This window comes from Schistocerca gregaria, chromosome 1, assembly GCF_023897955.1.
Source record: "Schistocerca gregaria isolate iqSchGreg1 chromosome 1, iqSchGreg1.2, whole genome shotgun sequence".
Taxonomy (NCBI): domain Eukaryota; kingdom Metazoa; phylum Arthropoda; class Insecta; order Orthoptera; family Acrididae; genus Schistocerca; species Schistocerca gregaria.
In genome coordinates this window covers 932,128,639-932,146,740 of record NC_064920.1, presented here as the reverse complement: position 1 = coordinate 932,146,740, position 18,102 = coordinate 932,128,639, and the positions used below count along the sequence as shown (strand labels likewise).

At 44.0% G+C, this 18,102-nt stretch overlaps 1 protein-coding gene across 2 annotated transcripts in view; it reads right to left on the bottom strand.

Moving 5' to 3' along the window:
- LOC126275269 (discoidin domain-containing receptor 2-like) overlaps window positions 1–18,102 on the bottom strand; it is a 741,207-nt gene that overhangs the window by 7,300 nt on the left and 715,805 nt on the right. For both annotated transcript variants that reach the window (XM_049977182.1, XM_049977183.1), the window contains exons 13-15: window positions 17,788–18,048; window positions 9,723–9,832; window positions 5,087–5,293 (exon numbers count right to left, since the gene is read on the bottom strand). In XM_049977182.1, the coding sequence (XP_049833139.1) occupies window positions 5,087–5,293; window positions 9,723–9,832; window positions 17,788–18,048 (578 nt within the window). The remainder of the gene's footprint in view (window positions 1–5,086; window positions 5,294–9,722; window positions 9,833–17,787; window positions 18,049–18,102) is intronic.

The window sequence follows — 18,102 nt, the reverse complement described above, 5'->3', positions numbered from 1 at the left end:
ATAATGTGTAATCTCTCATTGTACACTGTAAGTAGTGTTACTCCTAGCTGCTTAGTGGGATTTTAGGGAAATGCTAATCACTTGTTTATCGCACATGCCAATATGACGTTTGTTTTATGCCGCCTTCTTGATATAGCAATTATGAAAACTGCTTTATAATGACAACTCATATTACAAACGTCAAATTGGCATGGGGTTTATATCGACTTGTTAACCACTCTGGGCAGGTCGTAGTGGTATGGCTGGTATAGGCAGTACATGAGTGGTAAAGTTGACTATGCCTACATAGGTTTCTATGAAAGTATGCATTTCATGCGCTGCAAGAATTCTAATATGCCTTGGTATTTGTTGAGAAGAGACCTGTCAAGTGTATTTCAAGCAGAATAGAAGGATAGCTGTAGGAAGAAAGACTAAATAAAAATTAGCCTTCGAGTGTATTTAACAACTCCAGGTAAACTGTTACTAAAATCAAACGAGGTTTCATAATCATTACGAATGGCAAAGATGATTCGCGAGTTAAGTGCCATGTTCGATGGCAGTAAAGACAGCGCTTGAGATATCATTAAGGATGGACATTGACCGCCTCCGTAGATGAGTGCTCAGCGCGGCCGACTGCCATGCGAAGAACCCAGGTACAATTTCCGGTAACGCTAGCAATTTTTGATTTGTGGTAAGTCTTGAATGGGGTGCACTCAGCCAATACAGTTGCTACCTGACGGAGCAGTAGCGGCTCCAGACAACGAAAACACAATGGCTGGGAAAATGGTGTGCTGGCTCCATAACGTGTCCAATGACGCCATTCAGAGATGCTGACACGGCATTCCATTGGTACTGATGCCCCCGCCAGGGCCTGTAGACGGGGAGTATCTTTGCAAACACGAAAATAGCCATATATTTGTCTTAGAGACTATGCTTGCATTCACCAACACCAAAATTTTGATTGTAGTTCCTACAAGGAGTCAGTATTCTGCAACTAGGAACGGCGTCTTTCCCACTGGGATCCAGTTTTCCCTCTGTATGGCAAATGCTCTCAAGTTGTACCTGTTATCTTCCGTTCTCTTTATACTATTCAACCAATCACGTCACTGTCTTTTCTAGTTTCTTAATTGCTTGTGTTCTGATTCACTTCTCTTCCAATATCAGTAGTTCTCGCACCTCATTTGCTAGTAGTGTGCTCAGTTCAAACACACCTTGAATTTCAAATTCACTTCTTGTAAACTGTGTTTCTCTTCCCACTATAAGTACTACAGCTTTCAGCTATTTATTTTACCTTTATTTTGTTGTTTCGCAATGTTAACATCAGTTGCACTGGCTGTTCCGTGTTTGTAGTGTCACGGACTGTGTGGCCGGTCCCGGTGGAGGTTAGAGTCCTCCTTCGGGCATGGATGTGTGTGTTTGTCCTTAGGATAGTTTAGATTAAGTAGTGTGTAAGCTTAGGGACTGATGAACTTAGCAGTTAAGTCCCATAAGATTTCACACACCTTTGAGTATTTTTTGGTTTACAGTTTCTCTCATTCACATTTTCTCTTGTCACATTTACTACCGCTTTCGTGCTGTCTGGTTCATTTATATCCCTCTTATTTGTTTAAAGTGTACTATTTTCTCATCAATCTCTCGCTGACATGTTACATGACCCAAAGATACTGGCCTTGCATCTATAAACGGAATCCGTTCTCTCATATAACATCGTGAATGAAATTCTTCTCCCTTCAAAACACAGTCACTAACTTGACACACAAAAAATACCTTCCACAATCACTGCTAATACACACAAATATGTATGTATTCACTCAGAAATAACCAAAATATAAAACAACATGATCTTATAGATTTGCACTGAAGTCATCGAATACAGCTGGGATTTTCTTTAAACAAATCTACCTTCCCTAGCGATAACAATAAACGCTGTTAAACGTTTCCTGGTGTAGGGTTTCCTTTAACCTTACATCCTCCTCTATATGCCACATGAAAATGAACCCCGAAAAAAAATTTGCACTCAACACGAAGGAATTATTTAAATGCAACGGGCAGTGGTAGGTGTGATGCACATGTACAGACAAATAAATGATTACAACTTCAGAAAAACTGGGCGATTTATTTAAGAGAAAGAACTTCGCAAATTAACCAAGTCGATAATGTGTTGGTCCAGCTCTGTCCCATATGCAAGTAGTTATTCGGCTTCGCATTTATTGATAGAATCGTTGGATGTACTCCTGAGTAATATCGTGCCAAATTCTGACCAATCTGGGTGTTAGATTGCCAGAACCTGAGTATTGCTAGAGAGACGTGCTAATAACGCTCCAAACATTCTCAATTGAGGAGAGATCCAGCGACCTTGCCTTCCAAGGTATGGATTGGCAACAACGATGACAAGCAGTGGAAACTCTCCCCGTGTGCAGGCGGGCGTAATCTGGTTGAAAAGTAAGCCTAGGATTGATCTCCATTAAGGACAACGAAACGGGGCGACGTAGTCGACATACCGTTGTACTGTAACCGTGTCGCGGATGACGACCAATGGGATCCTGCTGTGAAACAAAATGGCACCCCGGTTCATCACTCCTGGCTGTCGGGCCATATGGCGGGTGACAGACATATTGGTGTTCTTCTGGCGTCTGGGATACTCGAGTCATGTGCTCGGTGGTCATCGTGGTAAAATTAGTAGCAAGGCTCATCAGTTAAGGCAGTTCTACACCCGTCGATAAGATTCAAGGTCGATGACATATCTGGAGAGTCTCCAGACAGTGGTAGGATATCAAGCTGACTGTTGCCCACCATACGGCCAGACAACTAGGAGTGATGATCTGGCGTGCCATTTTTTTCACACCAGGATCTCTTCCGTTACGATCCGCAGCACTCATACAGCACAGCCGTATGACACCGATATTCTTCGCGCCGTTTAGCTATCCTTCATCGCAAGCCATCCTGGGCTTATATTGCAGTAAGATGACGAGAGATTTAACTGATGTCTTCGTGCTTGCCAAGTCAAACCTACACCTACATCGACATCTACATTTGTACTCAGCAAGCGACCCAACAGTATGAGGTGGAGGGCACTTTACGTGCCATGTCATTACCTCCCTTTCCTGTTCCAGTTGCGTATGGTTATCGGGGAGAACGACTGCCAGAAAACCTCCGTGCGCGCTCGAATCTCTCTAATCTTACATTCGTGATCTCCTCGGGAGGTATAAGTAGGGGAAAGCAATATATTCAACACCACATCCAGAAACGCACCCTCTCGAAACCTGGACAGCAAGCTACACCGCGATGCAGGGCGCCTCTCTTGCAGAGTCTGCCACTTGATTTGCTAAACATCTCCGTAACCCTGTGACGAAACGCGCTGCTCTTCTTTGGATCTTCTGTATCTCTTCTCTCAACCCGACCTGGTACGGATCCCACATTGATGAGCAATATTCAAGTATAGGTCGAACGAGTGTTTTTGTAAACCACCTCCTTTGTTGATGGACACTACCAATGTGTCTCAACCTTGCACCCGCAATATTCAAGTATAGGTCGAACGAGTGTTTTTGTAAACCACCTCCTTTGTTGATGGACACTACCAATGTGTCTTAACCTTGCACCCGCCTTACCAACAATTAATTTTTATGATCATTCCACGTCAAATCGTTCCGCACTCATACTCCCAGATATTTAACAGAAGTAACTGCTACCAGTGTTTGATCCGCTATCATATAATCATACAATAAATGATCCTTGTTTCAATGTATTCGCAATACATTAAATTTGTCCATGTTAAGGGTCAGTTGGCACTCCCTGAACCAAGTGCCTATCCGCTGCAGATCTTCCTGCGTTTCGCTGCAATTTTCTAGTGCTGTAACTTCTATGTATACTAAATCATCATCCGCGAAAAGCCGCATGGAACTTCCGAGACTATCTACTAGGTCATTTATATATACTGTGAAAAGCAACGGTCCAATAACACTCCCCTGTGGCACGTCAGAGGTCACTTTAACATCTGTAGACGTCTCTCCACTGAGAAAAACATGCTGTGTTCTGTTTTCTAAAAACTCTTCAATCCAGCCACACGGCTGGTCTGATATTCCGTAGGCACTTACTTTGTTTATCAGGCGACAGTGCAGAACTGTCTCGAACGACTTCCGGAAGTCAAGGAAAATGGCACCTACCTGGCGGCCTTTATGTAATATTTGCTAGGTCTCATGAGCAAATAAAGCGAGTTGGGTCTCACACGATCGCTGTTTCCGGAATCCTTATTGATTCCTACAGAATAGTTTTTGGGTTTCCAGAAATGACATGATACGCGAGCAAGCTCGCCGGATCTCTCCCCAAATTAAAAGTTTCTTAGCATTATGGCAAGGCCCTTCAACCACCTCGGAATTATGACCATCCAACTCGTCGGTTGGACTGAATATTGCACGGCATCCGTCAGGAGGAAATCCAGCAACCCGGTCAATCAGTGCTAACCGAATAACTGCATGCTTAAGGGCCAGACCTCTAACAATGCTTTATTGACTGGGCCAATGTATGAAGCACTTTCTCTTGAATAAATCATGCGATATTTTTTTGGAAATTATAATCATTTGTCTGTCTGTAGATGTACATCACATCTACCGATTTCCGCCCCAGTCGGTTAATTCCTTCATGGCACGTCGTTTTTCTTGGAATTTATGCAGAATGGCTGGCTAGATCAGGGTTTCCCTAACTGTGTTCCGTGGAATATTGTGGTTCTGTTGCGATTGAATAGGTGCTCCACGAAAGAATATTAGTGACACGGCGTATCTGTTCGAACAGTTTTCTTATTTTTAAAAATTTTACAATGATTTGTTTGTTATTACTTATGATCTGAAACTGAAGTAACCAGTGATTAAAATAAATTTCTCTCATTTCAAAAATTTTGTTAATTTCATTAACCTTCAAATTAAACAACATGTTCAATCAAAATACCAGGATTCTCAAAGCGTTCCGTTAGAGGAAAACTTTGAGAACCTATGCATTAAACATAATAGAGGGACTGATATCCCTAATCTAGCCATGTTAAATAAATAAATAAACAAGCTCTGCCTTAAGAAAACAGCGAAACGTGTGGGCTTCGTGTCGTTGCTGACGGTACCTGAGGGTGCGGCCGCGGCAGGAGGGTGGCGGCGAGGTGACGGTGTCGGCCAGGTGCTCCTGCAGGAACTGGTTGAGGTCTCCGAGCTGCGAGTACTGCACCACGAGGAAGGCGGGCGAGTCCTGCGGCGCGCTGGCGCCCAGCAGCTGGCACAGGTTGGGGTGCCGCAGCCGCCACAGCGCGCAAGCCTCCTCCTGCAGCCGCAGTCTGCCGAACGCCAAAGCACACGCCAGTCACTCTCATCTGTCCCACCACACCACTAGAAAATGCAGCGAACCATAACACTAAATTATGTAATGCCTGGAACTAAATCTCGTCATGTGGCTTCAACACTTGTGGTTATACAAGGGCGTTCAGTAAGTAGTGCAACTCATGTCGATATACGTCTTTAACGGAGTGGCGTTCCAAGCAGATAGCGGCAATAGAGTTTCTTCTGGTGCAGAGTATCGAAGATATTCACAGGCGCTTCCAGAATGTCTACGCGGACTTGTCAGAGTAGATAAGCTCGATGAGTCGTTGGAAAAAGCGACTGTCATCGTTGCATCAAGGTCGTGCAAACTGTCCCATCTCCCCTGTGCTGGCCGGCCGCACACAGCTGTGACTCCTGCAATGTTGGAACTTGCGGACACTCTCATTTTAGGCCATCGACGGATCAGCATCAAACACCTTGCTGTAAAACTGGAAGTCTCAGTTGGTACTGCTCACTCACTTATCCCCCAATTGGCGTACTGAAAGGTGTGTCCCACTGGGTTCCTCGCCGCCTAACAGAAAGACCATAAAGAGCGTCGAAGGACCACCTGCGCGAAACTGGTTGCACATTTCGAGGTTCATCGTCACAAATTGTTGTTGAATATCGTCACTGGCGACGAAAGGTGGGTTCATCACTTCCAACAAGAAATAAAACAGCAATCCATGGAGTGACACCACACCACGTCCCCTCCGAAGAGAGTTCATGCACAACACTCCTCCGAAGAAAAGGTTCAAAGCCGCACCCTAAGACGGTAAAATCATGGCGACTCTGAAGGGCTCATTCTGTGTTATGTCCTACACCACGGAACAACGATTAAGTCTGAAGCATCTTGTGCTACGCTCAGTAAATCGAAAAAACTTCAGCGTGTTCAGCGTCACAAAAAAGAAAGAAAGCCAGCTTCCCATTTTCCATGATAACACAAGTCCACTAACCAGTCTACGCATCACGGGGGAGGTGAAGAAACTTCATTGGAGTGTTTCTCATGATCCAATCTACATCCTGTATCTCGCAGACTTCCTTCTCTTTGTCCCAATGAAAGGTGTAGTCCGCAGGAATACGTACAGCGATACATCAAGGTGGCGTAAGGTCTTCTTGTGCGGAACAGTACCGTCTATTGTAATCCTGACTATAAAAAGCCAGCTTTCATGAAAGAAAGTGTTGCCTTACTTACTGAACGCCCCTATTACGTAAGAAGCACCATCCTTCTAAGCCACCCGTATCGCACGTTTTCGGGAGGGTCACAATAACAGAGGAGTGCTTCAACATTACTCCTGTTGTCATCGATGTTCTGATAAACTCCAGACCTCATATACAAGCTGACTGCCATCTCTACACTGCCTTGATTCCAGCGCTCTTTCTTATTGGAAAAGAACTGAAAGTACCACCTAACTGTCCGTACGCTATGACGACACAGGCCCGAGGAAGCAGCACCGTTACCGACAGAAACTTACAGATGACTGCTACAAGTGATTGTAGATGAAAATCCTTCCATCGCTGCCATTTCCAAGAAGTTCACAAGAACAAAGGAACCACAGTGCCAGGATTAGCGGAAATCACTCTATAGCCCCGGGATATCCATTCCAATCATATGTGGAAATGAGTCCTTGTTGAGTAAATGCTGAAAGGACCAGATGGAAAAATATGTATCCAGTTGTGTATGGTTCTTACGGCAACGAAGTTACACCCTCCATTCAGCTCGTAATCTTCTGAGAGAATGGGGAGGTTGTGGTGTATGTGATCTCTGTGTTTAGTTTGTATTTCCCTAACATTTTATTACGCTCTTGTATGCCCGCTCTAAGAAGTTAATAGAACGTAGTACTCAACGGATTTTCTTAATGGTCACTTAATTGTTTTACATACGCGATTCCAATACAGAACTCTTCGTTTATGTAACCGGTTGCCATTGTTTATAAATGTAAATACATATATTGATATGTGAGATTGTCCGAGAGCATCAGGTTGTAAATAAATTGCGTGGTAGCGTATGATTGATAGTAGGATACAGAAGGTAATCAACCCTTCACCAACCCTTTTATAAACAGAGGAACCAGTGAGTAAGTATTCCTGTAAAATAGCGCGGTCTCTGGCCAAAAATCTCTTCCGATATCAACCTCTTAACACCGTGAGTGTTTCAAGATCATCTCTTTTGAGAAACCACAACTGTGTATGATCCTTTTTATAAACTGAAAACCATAATAATAATAATTAGCTTAAATTATTTATTCTTTTAAATGTTTTATGTTATCACTGAAGAGTGGAATGTAGAATGGCTTTCAAACGACTTCATCCCGCTAGGGAATGAGACCACAATAAATAAAATTAACATTCTAGTTGGTGCAGTTTTAGTGTCACAAATAAACTAGGGTAGTCAAAGTTGTTCAGTCGTTTCGAGGTGTCACTTAGGAGCCCAACTTTACTGGGGACAGTAAAGACAGATCGTCAGAGGTGGTCAAGTAGTTCAATAATCCGTATTGTGTTATTCAGAGACGTAGCTATAGCCACATAGGTTTTTGAAATTCCTCATGTGTTCTACAATAGAAATTAGATCATACACAAATACCACAAAGCTCTCTAGAAATCTTTTTCTACTCTTCAAATCGTCTTAAAAAAGATGAATGGTTCCAATGGGTCCTCCATGTAAGTTGTTACTAATATCTGTATTTTCCCCGACTTAATGATATCTTACAAATAAATTTACAAAGTAGGCTGTTGAAATAATATCTTCAGACCAATAGTTGTGTTTCATTAATCAAAAATATTGTAACGAAGACCGATGCTGGTTGGTTCCCTATAAGTGTCATATTCAAAACTTGGTGAGCTAAGAAAGATATACCAAGTTTCCTCAACTTTCGACAACGCCATCAATTTATCAATTATATTAATTTCTGTGAAATATTGAAAATAATGTTTATTTATATATTTCATGTAAAGAAAGTCATATTCAAATAATTTCATTATTTACGGTTTATATAGCTGTAGTTAATACTACGAAGTTAATATGCCTGCTATAAACGCTGCCTGACAAGAAAGTAGAACAACCAGATGGGAGAAGGAAATGAAATGAAATACCACGATCGGGGAGGACATATGATATAATTTCAGTGATCACAAAATCGAGTCAAATTTACAAGCGATTTGGCAGTATAAGCCCTTTTAACAATATGACCTTGCACCACCTCTGACGTGCATGCTCCAACTGAAACGGTTGGGGATGGTGTAAAACCAGTTGCATCATCTCCTGACGAAGTCTACGCTCGAACTGTCTCTCACACGATCTATCGAAAACAGATGTGGAGATCTTGCTGGCCACGTGAGTAGGCCAAGGCGACAGTTCATAGCATTACGTGCCATGTGCTGGCGAGCGCTGTCCTGAGAAAAAGTAGCATGAGAGGTATTAGACGAGGACGCTGTATGTCTGTGACGTACTATTCAGCCGTCCGAGCTCCCTCGGTCACTACCAACCGTTAACTAAAGTCACATTCGACAGCTCCTCTAACCAAGACGACAGGTGTAACGCTGCTCTTCGTTTCCAAAACATGAAAAGCGTTAGGCCTCTCTCCAGAAAGACACCACATTTACTGATGTTAGTTGTCCGGCGTAGTGCAGTTCCATATTTAAATCTGAACAGAATGCGACGCCATCCATTAGGAGTCCTCTGTGTTGCGCACGACTCCAAACGCAGTCGTTTCGTGTAGTGATGTTAACGGGAGCCAACGAACTAGACGGTAATTCCCTATTACGGCTGCTGCTAGCTTGCTATCAATAGCGTGGGATGACATAAAATGTTTTTCTGCGAACCTTTTCCTTGTTTTCGCATGGAAGGAGCAGACGTGAAAGATGTGAAGGGGTCGCGATGTGCTTGGTACATAATGTGGCCATTCTCCCTCCAGGTGGTCAGATACTGTTCGATTAGAACCTTGACGAACATGCCTGCCCCGACTTTCTAATTAGTCCAACGTAGGATAATTGTCACATCCAAATGTAGCACATAGCTGGAAGCCGCATAATTCCATTATCCGTCCCGAATAAAGATCTACAATGAGCTCCATTTTAAACTCTATCAGGTGCCGATAACGCAGTCTCACATTAGAACGCGACTTCTCCATGTCCTTCACAGTGTTCATGCACGTCGTGACGTTATTCTCGCCCCTTACATACCCTGGTGACAACAACAAACTTGAATAACAGTAATGATCTCTAGTGGCCATTCTATCTGTCATACAGAATTGCTGCACTTACTATTCACGTACCAGAGGTTGGTTTCTACGTGTCAGAAGCTACACTCACATCCAACATTTCTTGTAGTTACTTTTCCGTTTTTGTCTGGCGGTGTATTTATAAATAAAATAGTCTAAATAGCGCTGCTTAATAGCTGGTTTGTAGTACCTCACAGCTTCCGAAGCATTCGGACGAAGGAATTTCACAGCCACAAGTTTGCACGTGCAGAGATTCTTGTCGAGAACTTCTGGAAACTGCTTCACTTCACATAAGTGCACCTGCAAGAGACAAAACGTTTCAATGAACCATTAATCCTTAATTCACACAATTCACTACAGATTGCATTAATCTGAATACTGAAGGGTCATTCTCATATAGACTTCGTAAACGAAGCTACAATGCTATTCTTTTTGTTGCACTCATTCTTTCACAAACAAAACTGTTAAGAATTACCGAACAGGAAATCCAGTCATTACTTTAGAACAAAAGTTTCAAACTATGTATGTGTTGATAAACTTAGAAAATTTAATCTTGAAATATTTTGGTAACAGATTTACAGGCTAACCAGGACGTTACTTTAGTTTCCTGTTGACAGGTAATTTGAATACGAACAAGGTAGGAGTTCAGCACATCATTGATCTTAAAGACCAGAACATGTACCATGATAAGATGTGCCCGTAGAAGAACATCACCAAGAAGTAAAAGATTTTACAGTAGCTCTTCAAACTTACATCTGTGATACAATTATTGTGAATTTCTCTGCCGTTGTGCCTCCGTATGCATGAATTATCTAGCAATGTAGGTAATACGAGGTATCATATGAACCTCAGAAGATGTTGTTTTACTGAAGAACTCGTAATATAATTCTTCCGCTCATTTCATGCGATTTGTTACAACCACCGTCCGCCATTCTCAACTATGCCTAACTGTCGGTACAGGTGGTCTTCCTGGAATTGGTTTAGCTGTGGTCGATGAAACTCCTCATCCCACCCCTCTCAGATTTAGTGGTACGATGGCCCAATGGATTGACAGTCAAAAACTGATCACAGACCAAGCATGAAAACAGGAAGAAGGTGCACTCAGCGTGAAAAAAAAGGAAAACGGAAACTGAGAAAGATCAAAGAACAACAAATACATTAAAGAGCAGCATGCAATAGCATCAGCGTCTTGGGAGAGGAGTCACGATGTTGTATGGCTCTGCGGGCAAACCGTTTTCGAAACTCACTTGTGCCATTTACATTTTTTTTCACAGTATTTTGAGGTGCCCGTTTGGTCACTGAAATGTTTGTTCTCTTTCTGTGGTTTTGTTAATTGTCATACTATACATTGATGAGTCATGTGGTAAGAATTCGTTACCACCACAAGACGTCTATGACACACCAGACGTGTTTCCCGATGGAGGAGTGTGTTGGCTTGTCTCCTTGTCATCAAACGTTTGCGGTTCCCACGAGAAAGCCACTTTCTTTCGGCTGCTAGTAGGGTAGTTGTGCAGAATCAAGCGTCATTTAGGTCCCTACCTTACACATCGCTGTTGCAAATGGACGTTGCACCAGTACACAGGTACAAATTTGAATAAAGCAAACAGAGAAAAAAAATTCGCGAGGGAGGTTTGACCACGGCTCGTCAGTGTGGTAGTACTACACTGCATCCAAGTAACCACGACATCATTTCTTTTTCGTGGTGCTCTATATTGTACTTCTTGTCGTTGTACCGTTCACTGTTTCTATTTTGATTTTTTTCCACGGTCCAGTACAATTGTTTCCTGTTTTCATGTTTGATCTGTGTTTAGTTTTTGACGACCTGCGCCCTGGGCCCTCTTACTGCTATATCTGAGTGGGTGTGCGGTGGGTAGTTTCTCCTGTCAAGTGGCATCCTCTGATTAAAGCACAGTCGACGTCACTGAGTTTTGCTGACCACCACATTCGCTGTTGTTGTTTGTCTGCTGACAACAAAGCACTACGCGCATCCTTTTATAGTGGCAGGTGCGTCTCTCGTTGCATCTAGTAGTCAGTTCCGCAATTCAAAGTAGTAAGCGGACACTTTGTATCAAATAGTGTAAGTCGAAACATCTCGACTGAGATTATATAAATGAGGCCAGATGGAGGGGTATCTTGTTTGTTTGTCACTAACTCTTTTCGTTAACGAATTCGGCAAGTATTTACTCAGTGTTCATCAGTGATACTACTGTAGTTAATATTTTTCTGTGTATTCTCCCAAACAGAGATACAGTTAGCTCCTTAGTAGCTTTGAAACAGGAAAAGAATCTAGATTAATGTTTAATTTCCTTACCTATTGTCATCTCGGGTTAGGCATAGCAACAAACGATTCACGTTGCTTTGAGAGTCCTCGCAATAGATAAACTTCATTATTATCGTAACACTGCTGTAAAAACAAGCACGAGGTATAAGAGAAAAGAGCAGAGATGAGTCTCAGGGTTCAAATTGAGAGAGAGCCAATAAAACTGGTCAGGAATTTTGAATGAATGTATATATTTCGACTATAAATGCATAAAAGGTTCTTAATGTACTCGTAAATATACAAAGTTACAGCCCGAATTACCTACCAACCAAGGAACACTGTGCAACGTTATGCTTCAGAGAAAATTACACTTGTAGTAAGGCCAAACTAACTTTGCAGCTCCTAAATACCGATACGAGTAGTCATTTTATGGACTACTCTTCTATTTTGGGAAAAGACACCATAGAATATGGTCAAATACATTTAGGGAAAACTGACACTCAGTTCAGAAATCGTCCGTTGGTCTTCTGAGAAAACTCTTCACTTCGTTGTGAGTAGTCAGCGTTCCAAATCAGGTTAAATACAGCTATGCGGTAATGAAACACTGAAAGTGCTAGAACATGAGAATCCCTTGCTTCTAACATTATTTACATTGAAGGCAAGGTTTCTTTGATTTCTAATGATCTCAGACTCCATCACTATATCTAAAATCTCTTCAGCCTCATCCTCTCTGCGTCACATATCAAATAAGTCAACCACCTTTATGTATTGCTTGTCGGTTTCTCAAGCCATCACCTCCACTAAGATTTCTAGTACTTCACCTGAAATCTTATACATCCACGAAACCTGTGCAGCGGAATTCTATCGATCATTTCTCTACACCGGCAGTGGACCACTAATGCCTCTGCCATTTTAATAAAATTTCTATTGCCTCCTCCACAATTAACATCCTGTCTCAATTTCCGTTGGAAAACTCCTGCTCAATGCAGGAAACTATTCTTCCTACAGGATACGAGTAAAAGTTCTACCTCCTTACTCCTCTTGTCAACGCTCCGTTACCAAAATACCTATAATCCACTTCACAAATTCCACGGCCCATATTTCTGGGTGTGTTGCTTGAAGGGTGCTGATCTTGTTGCAAACAGGCTATCTCGAAGGAATAAGAGTCAAATGACCAACACGATTCACGGTTTCATTAAATTAAACCCTCAGAAACTATTCCTTAAATATCTGTGAAAGTGTGGTCTTATATCGGAAACGTCACCTAAATAGATAAGCAAGCTGAACGAACAGAAGATTTCTGGAAGTAACCCTACCCGAAATTACCGTAAAGAGTGTTACTGAAATGTTAGTGAACCTGAATCGACTCAGCGGCATGCGTTCGTTGTTTAGGAAGGCACTTCCTATATTATTGTGTGTGTTTACTTGGTAATAATTCCTTCAATAGCAGGGCCTAGAAGAAAACTGCCGTTGAACATGCTTTTTACTCGTTTATTGATAATGTTCCTAAATTTTTGCATTCGTTGAAAGGCTTTGAAAGGCGTTGCTGCTTGGTAGGCTTCAAGCCTTTTACAATATTCTACGTGAAAGCTACTACTTCATACTTCATTTAAAATAATTTTATTACGATTTTTAGCATTACAGGTAGCCTGTTTTGTGCATCTGACGAATTCGCTTGAGCTGTCAAAATGTGGTGCATGTTCGACGAAGATATTCCACGCACAATGGTTTCAACCACGCTCCGTCGACTTATGTACCCTGTAGGCTATCGTAACTGCAATATTAAGGAGACATAATGCAGGAATCTTCAAACTGGTACAAATGGAACTGAAAATTCTAGTGAGTATAATTTCAGTGCAAGCACACTACTTTGACAGAACGTCTTCTATAGTTAATACATAAGGAAGGATTACGCAGCCAAAAATCATTTCTGAATATTGTGCCTCAGGTAAGGAGAAGGAACATATACTATCATGTGTCACGAGTTTTGCCGCAGGACCGCGCTTTATCGTTCCGTGATGTTGGTCGGGATCCCGTGACGGTCATGTGGTTATCTAATCTATCGGTTCAGGAGTCTCATACGCAACGCCATGCAGGATTTCAATGGTCCCACTCCACTAGCTCCTAATAGGAGAGACATATTGTCCACTAAGCCGTGCAGGAGATGAACGAATGTTCCGATAGTCCATTCGCCATCTTCACAGGGGCCAGTCGCATGGTGTCTTATTATGGGCTACTGAGTACACAACGCAAGGTAATAGCACAGTAGCTAATTTTGACAGCACACGTTATACAATGCTGGATAAAAAAATCCAACTGTCTCAAGGATAGTGTTCAGTGGCATCAAGGCAGAATATGTGCATAATGAGGGGTCGGATTGTTAGCGTTTCAAGTGTGACGGTTATCGGCGATCAGATTGACGCTCAGACGAGGTGTATGTGCGCCCTCTGTTTTGATGCTGCAGGCAGTAACTGTGCTAAGGGGTGAGGAGTTTTGCAACATTCATTCTAGGCTACAGCCATGCACCACCGACGAGAATGCATTCGTGTTGAATAGCTTAAGCCATTTGAATGGGGTAGACTGTGGAGCAGCGGGAAGCTGGATGGACCTATCGACGAATTGCTGTACATGTTGTGTAACAGGCATCGGTGGTGTGTTGGAGCATTCAGCTGTGGTCTGTGGAACTTTTTCGCACGAATAGACGAGGTTCTGGACATTCGATTAGTACAGGAGCACGTTATGATCGAAGCATTGGGCGAGCAGCGGTGGCCGACCGAATACCATCAAGGGCCCATATGTTGCACCTTCGGTGTCATCAGGGACCATTAGGAAGCGTCTTGTTGCAGCAGGACTAAAAACACACACGAATCAGATCAGGTTACCCATGACAGCTCAACACTGACAATCATGGCTACTCAGGTATCGCCGGCCAGGGTGGCCGAGTGGTTCTAGGCGCTACAGTCTGGAACCGCCTGACCGCTATGGTGCAGGCTCGAATCCTGCCTCGCGCATGGACGTATGTGATGTCCTTACGTTAGTTAGGTTTAATTAGATCTAAGTTCTAGGGGACTGATGACCTTAGCAGTAAAGTCCCATAGTACTCAGAGCCATTTGAGCCATACTCTGGTATCATGAAACAGTTGACTGGAGAATGAAGCGGTGCTCTGTTGATTTCAGTTGCTATAGTAGGTTCTGTTCGTTATGAGAGTGATGAGTCTTACACTAGTATGGTGTATACCCTGTGACCCACCTTTTCCAGAGTGCAATCACCCATAACACACAAGTCTCAACCCATTCTTCATTGAGCGGGGAAGGGGGGATGAAGATCGCTGTCACGGTGTTTCTGCAGGGTAAAGTAACCAGTGGTCACTACTTTGATAGACCATCACCGTGTCACAGCAGTTTCTTAGACAGAAAGATGATGTGGTTTATCAGCTGGAAAATGGACGTCCACATACGTTTCTGCGAGTCAGCGAGCACTTTGTGGTGCACACAGCACCGGTTCCAGAACTTTGCGTCCTCCTCCTGTCCCTTTCCCCTCGTACATTTTTACCCGTGTTACTTTTCGCTACTTATTGTAACACGAAAGGCTCACTAATCTTGCACTTTTACGGCCGCTACTAAATTGTGGTATGCTCTGTATAGAAAAGTTAACAATTGTCGCGGCTCCGCTGCCCTACTCAGCTCGTGCCGCTTGGGCATTAAACGAGCCCTCGCGGTCTATCATGGGCCCCGACCAGCGACGTCAGCAAATCTTTAGCCAGCTGAACAGACGTGGAGCAAACTGAAGCGGGTACTCGTCCTCCAGGGCTGCAAAAACCATTTCCAAAATGCTAGGACACCTAACGGCTGCCATACGAGAATACACGCCTGAGTTGCTGACACAGGGCTTACTCTGTATGATGGTGCTAATATTTGCACAACGTTTACTATTACAGGTGGGTCTCCTATGGTCTGAATGCATTGTCATATACTCTTATAATGATAAACTACACTACTGGCCATTAAAATTGCTACACGACGAAGAAGACGTGCTACAGACGCGAAATTTAACCAACAGGAAGAAGATACTGTGATACCCAAATGAGTAGCTTTTCAGAGCATTCACACATGGTTGGCGCCGGTGGCGACACTTACTACGTGCTGACATGAGAAAAGTTTCCAACCGATTTCTCATACACAAACAGCAGTTGATCGTCGTTTCCTGGCGAAACGTTGTTGTGATGCCTCGTGTAAGGAGGAGAAATACGTACCATCACGTTTCCGAATTTGATAAAGGTCGGATTATAGCCGATTGCGATTGCGGTTTATCGTATCGCGACATTGCTGCTCGCGTTGGTCGAGGTCCAAGACTGTTAGCAGAGAATGGAATCGGTGGGTTCAGGAGGGTAATACGGAGCGCCGCGCTGGATCATAACGGCATCGTATCACTAGCAGTCGAGATGACAGGCATCTTATGCGCATGGCTGTAACGGATAGTGCAGCCATGTCTCGATCCCTGAGTCAACAGATGGGGACGTTTGCAAGACAACAACCATTTGCATGAACAGTTCGACGACGTTTGCAGCAGCATGGACTATCAGCTCTGAAACCATGGCTGCGGTTACCCTTGATACTGCATCACAGACAGAAGCGCCTGCGATAGTGTACTCAACGACGAACCTGGGTGCACGAATGTCGAAACGTCACTTTTTCGGATGAATCCAGGTTCTGTTTACAGCATCATGTTGGTCGCATCAGTGTTTGGCGATATCGCGGTGAACGCACATTGGAAGCGTTTATTTCTCGTCTTCATACTAGCGTATCACCCGGCGTGATGGTATGAGGTGCCATTGGTTAGACGTCTCGTTAACCTCTTGTTCGCACTGACGGCACTTTGAACAGTGGACCTTACATTTCAGATGGCTCTACCCATGGCTCTACCCTTCATTCGATCCCTGCGAATCACTACATTTCAGCAGGATAATGCAGAACCGCATGTTGCAGGTCCTGCACGGGCCTTTCTGGATACAGAAAATGTTTGACTGCTGTCCTCACCAGCACATTCTCCAGATCCCTCACCAACTGAAAGCGTCTGGTCAATGGTGGCCGAGCAACTGGCTTGTCACAATACGCCAGTCACTGCTCTTGATGAATTGTGGTATCATGTTGAAGTTGCAAGGGCAGCTGTACCTGTACACGCCATCCAAGCTCTGTTTGAATCAATGCCCAGGCGTATCCAGCCCGTTATTACAGCTGGAGATGGTTGTTCTGGGCACTGATTTCCCAGGATCTATGCACCCAAATTGTTGTCAGTTCTAGTATAATATATTTGTCCAATGAATACCCGTTTATCATCTGCATTTCTTACTGGGTGTAGCAATTTTAATGGGCGGTAGTGTACCTGTGAGCACATCTGTCAATAAAATGACGTTGTTCTTGAGGGTTTTGCAGTTTTTTGGCAGTGTATTCTTTACTTATTTGAACCGGTGATATGACCTATCTTCGACCTATCTGTGGAGCGTTCAGCGAGATAATGTAATAGACCATGTTTCCTGTGGAGTCCTGACCCACCTCGTTACAAAAGCTTTTCGACTGCTGTCCTGGCCAGCAAGTCCACCAAAATTTTCAAGCGCTGAAAACATCTGGCCACGTGTTACCGAGAGGCTGACACACCACCACAAGCCTTCCACTTCGATTAAATATCTCTCGCATAAAGCGGAAGCGGGATGGAATGATGCATCTGTATGAGCCATTCACTCTCACTTCGACTCGATGTACTACATTTCGCTCTCTGTTTATCTAGTAACCACCATCAAATTAAACCGTGTCTACTTCCTCCTATCCTGTATACATACAATAAATAACTTCATAAGTAAAATCTGTCATTCGTTGCCTTACCCGCTGTGGCAGGTTTAATGCCCAAGAGCATAGGAAACAGGAGAGAGATGCAGCTAACGAGCGCCCTTGCATAGGGAATCGCAGTGACGTTGTTGTCACACTGCACGCTACTCACGTCCCCGAAGTGGCCGACGCCGAGCATCTCGACAACGCGCAGGTGTTCCCTGGGGAAGAGTGGCAGCGGCTGCGCGCCCGCCGCAGCGTCACCCTGCTCCTCTTCGTCGCCGTCTGCGGCCTCGTCCTCGGTGGCCGTCGTCAGCTCGTCTAGGCCCGCCGAGTCGCTGCCCGTCGCGGCGCCGTCGTACGGCGAGCCGGGCGCCAGCGGCGGCAGGGGCGGCAGCGGGGGCGGCACCGGCGGCGGCGACGACTCCCCGCCCTGCAACCGCCGACTCTCACCGTCTCTTGTTGTCTCTCGCAGCCCGCGAGCCGA